At 43.6% G+C, this 3,528-nt stretch overlaps 1 protein-coding gene across 1 annotated transcript; it reads left to right on the top strand.

The window, feature by feature from the left end:
• On the top strand, nucleotides 1-1,585 carry sp5a (Sp5 transcription factor a; the record flags this gene model as incomplete). The annotated part of the gene is made up of 2 exons (XM_083639030.1): nucleotides 1-101; nucleotides 488-1,585. Exons 1-2 carry the CDS (start codon nucleotides 51-53, stop codon nucleotides 1,583-1,585), a joined length of 1,149 nt encoding a protein of 382 aa, XP_083495156.1. The 5' UTR covers nucleotides 1-50.
• Between the last annotated feature and the right edge of the window lie 1,943 nt (nucleotides 1,586-3,528).

Below are 3,528 nucleotides of genomic sequence, written 5' to 3'. Positions count from 1 at the left end.
TTTTGTTTTATTTTCGTTTGTTTTCATCGAGAGGGAGGAGGACGTTTACCATGGCAGCAGTGGCTGTACTGCGGAATGAGACTCTCCAGGCTTTTCTGCAGGTTTGTCCCAAAGTTTTTGTTTACTTTGACGACTTTTTTGTTTATTTATAATAAGATCTTCTGAAATGATTTACGTTTGGAGCATGGGATTCTTGCTCTGATATAATAGTTCAAGTCATAATATGCCTAGGATTAACGGTGCTTGTTTGCATGACTTACGGAGAAGTCATTTTCATGTCACATTGTCCCAATTCAGAATCGATTTGGCGCAGAGCTCGAGATTTCAACTCATAATAGGCAAACTGCCATTTGAATGGATGAATTATAAACGTTAAAGAGAAAATGCGCTCCCGTCATTTTCAGCTTGGTAACCGCGCAAAATGTGTCAAATAGTTATAGTTAAATAGTAGCCTATAACGGTGAAAATGTTTGTCTCGGTTATTCAGGATCGCACTCCAAACTCTTCTCCAGAGAACTGCAAGCACTCCCCGCTGGCTCTCCTGGCAGCCACTTGTAACCGGATCGGGCATCACCACCACGGATCCAACCCGACAGACTTCCTCCAGGTCCCGTACGACCCGACTCTGAGCTCCCCTTCGCGTCTGTTTCACCCGTGGAGTAACGAGGGGACTCCTCAAACCATCCTGCCCGGTGGCAACTCCACTTTCGGACTACCCTCCAAGCCCCAGCTCAGTGCGCACATCCAGACCTCCTTCAGCTCCCACCACGAACTGCCCCTCACCCCTCCGGCGGACCCCTCGTATCCATATGACTTCTCCCCGGTGAAGATGTTACCTTGCTCCATGCAGTCTCTGCAGTCCACCTGCCCTCCCACCTATGTGCCCGCGGTCACTTACGCGGCCCCAACTCCCATTCCGACTGCGATGCCCAGCTTCGTGACGGGACCCTCGGGCCTTGTGCACCACCAGCAGCAGAGACAGTTATCCAACTTGTCCCCAAACCCTGGAGAGGATATTCCGTGGTGGAGCCTCCAGCAGGCGAACCACCACGTCACTCACCCTTCCTCCCTTGGCCACCATCGCTTCCAGCTGCAGAGGGGCTTGGTACTGGGGCATACGGACTTTGCGCAATACCAGACGCAAATCGCCGCGCTTCTGCACACCAAGTCCCCCCTCGCCACCGCCCGGCGCTGCAGGAGGTGCAGGTGTCCCAACTGCCAGTCGTCCACTTCAAACGACGAGCCCGGGAAGAAGAAGCAGCACATCTGCCACATACCGGGCTGCGGGAAAGTTTATGGCAAAACTTCTCACCTCAAAGCGCACCTGAGGTGGCACTCGGGAGAGCGACCGTTTGTGTGCAACTGGCTGTTCTGTGGCAAGAGTTTCACCAGGTCGGACGAGCTGCAGAGACACCTGAGGACTCACACGGGGGAGAAACGCTTTGTTTGCCCGGACTGCTGCAAGAGGTTCATGAGGAGTGACCACTTGGCAAAACATGTAAAAACTCACCAGAACAAAAAGAGCAAGTGCCACGACAAGACACTCGATCATGTCAAAAGGGAGGATGTGAGGAGTATGTTGTAACACCTTAGATCAGACAAGAGTAGAAGTCTCTAGTGCAATACAGTTTTATTATTAGTTCAAGTACAAAGTCACAGTGAGCTGCATTATTAGGATTCTGTTTATTTTGTTGGTTGATTTCTAATTCTTACATATACTGACAATAGTTTCTAACTGGTCTGTGTAGCACATTTTTGTATATAATGAAGTTGCATAAGTTAATTTGGGATCATGGAGATAGCCCATGAGTTTGAATCCACTGTCTATATCATATCAAGGAAGACAAGTTTTCAACTTGTGTTTTGATCATTGTCTTCGGTGGAAGATTTCACTCTCTTGTAAATTATATTTAATAGCTTTTGTTGAATGAAAGTGTCCGTTTTGCTCCATATGGGGTGTTTTTAGCATGCTCTTGAAAAGATATGCTATATTGTTGAAATGACCCAAATACTGTGTGAGAATAAAGAATATAACGTTTTCCTCATCTCAGAATAATTCATTTAGTCTCCCAATGTGGTTGATGAGACAGGCCACCGGTTATGTAGGCTATGTGTTCTGAAGCTGATTATTAGATATTGTGTGTCTCTATTGAGTGCACCCATTGTCAGTGTTCAGTTTTGAACTCCTGGCCTGGCTGCGTTTTGTTCAGCAGTAACAGGTTAAAGTTTTAGAGCAGTAAATCCCAGCAGCTGATTCAAACTGTTTTGTTAGTCAAAACTGAAATCAAGTAGTTTGTTGACTTAATGCTAATGCTTGCAGTTAAAAGAGTGAATAATTGTAGTGTAGTTATCACACTATAACTGAAAAGGACATGTTCAGGGTTTTCCCTCATCCCTACCATTAAGTGGCGCAGCATCCAAGCCATTTTGGCCAAACACCTAAGCCAAATTCATATCAAATCAATGTTAGGTTTTGTATTTATGCTTTTTGGTTGTTTATTGAAACCCTGATTGTTGATGCCAAATGAGTAATTCACACAAAATATAACTTATTTGTTTATACTGACCCCCCATCCTGAAATGCATTTGTTATTGCCGCATAGTTCACCACTGGTTTTGTTGTTTTATAAAATGAAAGCCAAGCAGCATTGACTAACCATTATCAAGGCGAGATGAGGTGACAGAAGTTGAGTTGAGTTGGATCGGACTGTATTTAGAATTTCTTTCCAGAATGAATTGGAAAGTATAATACACATGCTGTCTAAAAAAGTATACCTGTGTGGGACCCCTGTATTTAAAAAAATATTGGTTACCATCTCAGTTAAAAAAAAAGAAAAAAAGTAAAGCAGATGAGGGATTCATGGACTAGAGCGCTTCAGAGGTGCAGTAAATATAGCTGTAAAGCCATACAGGTGGTACCAAATATATATTATACTATATCACACTGACAGATGTTCTGCACACTGTGGTTAATTTTTTCATAGTTTAATGGCATCAGTGCATTATTAGGTGGGCTTATTGCTTTTTCACAAGTTAGCAGGCTCTTGCCACTTTTCACCAATGAAATATTGTATAGGATATTCAGTTGTTTGGAGAATATCAGTCATTCACATTTTCCTCAGCATTGATGTTAATTTTTCTACCTGTATAATCAACTGTAGGAATGTTGTCATTTGGTTTAACATGCTCTAATAGAGGTATTCCATTTGTTCTGTGCCATGGCACTTGAATTACAATTTCACTTACTACATATTACATTGACCTTGGAGGAATTTCCAGTGACACCCGTAGCTTCAGATGAGACCCATTAACACAGAAACACTTTGGCTTTTAGCTTGAATATCACTGGATTCAAGTTACACCATGTGACCTGGAAGATGTGCACCAGGTATACTCTGACGTACTTTCTTACCTTTCTCACTGAGTATGAGTTACTTTATGCCTCACTGGACAATTGTCGACAGTCCAGTTTTCAGCACACCAAGCAAGCTGGCTAGAAACTCTTTTTTACATCAACTGAGTGGGTAA

This window comes from Poromitra crassiceps, assembly GCF_964638095.1.
Source record: "Poromitra crassiceps genome assembly, chromosome: 6".
NCBI lineage: Eukaryota > Metazoa > Chordata > Actinopteri > Beryciformes > Melamphaidae > Poromitra > Poromitra crassiceps.
This window is presented reverse-complemented; position numbering and strand designations above follow the sequence as displayed.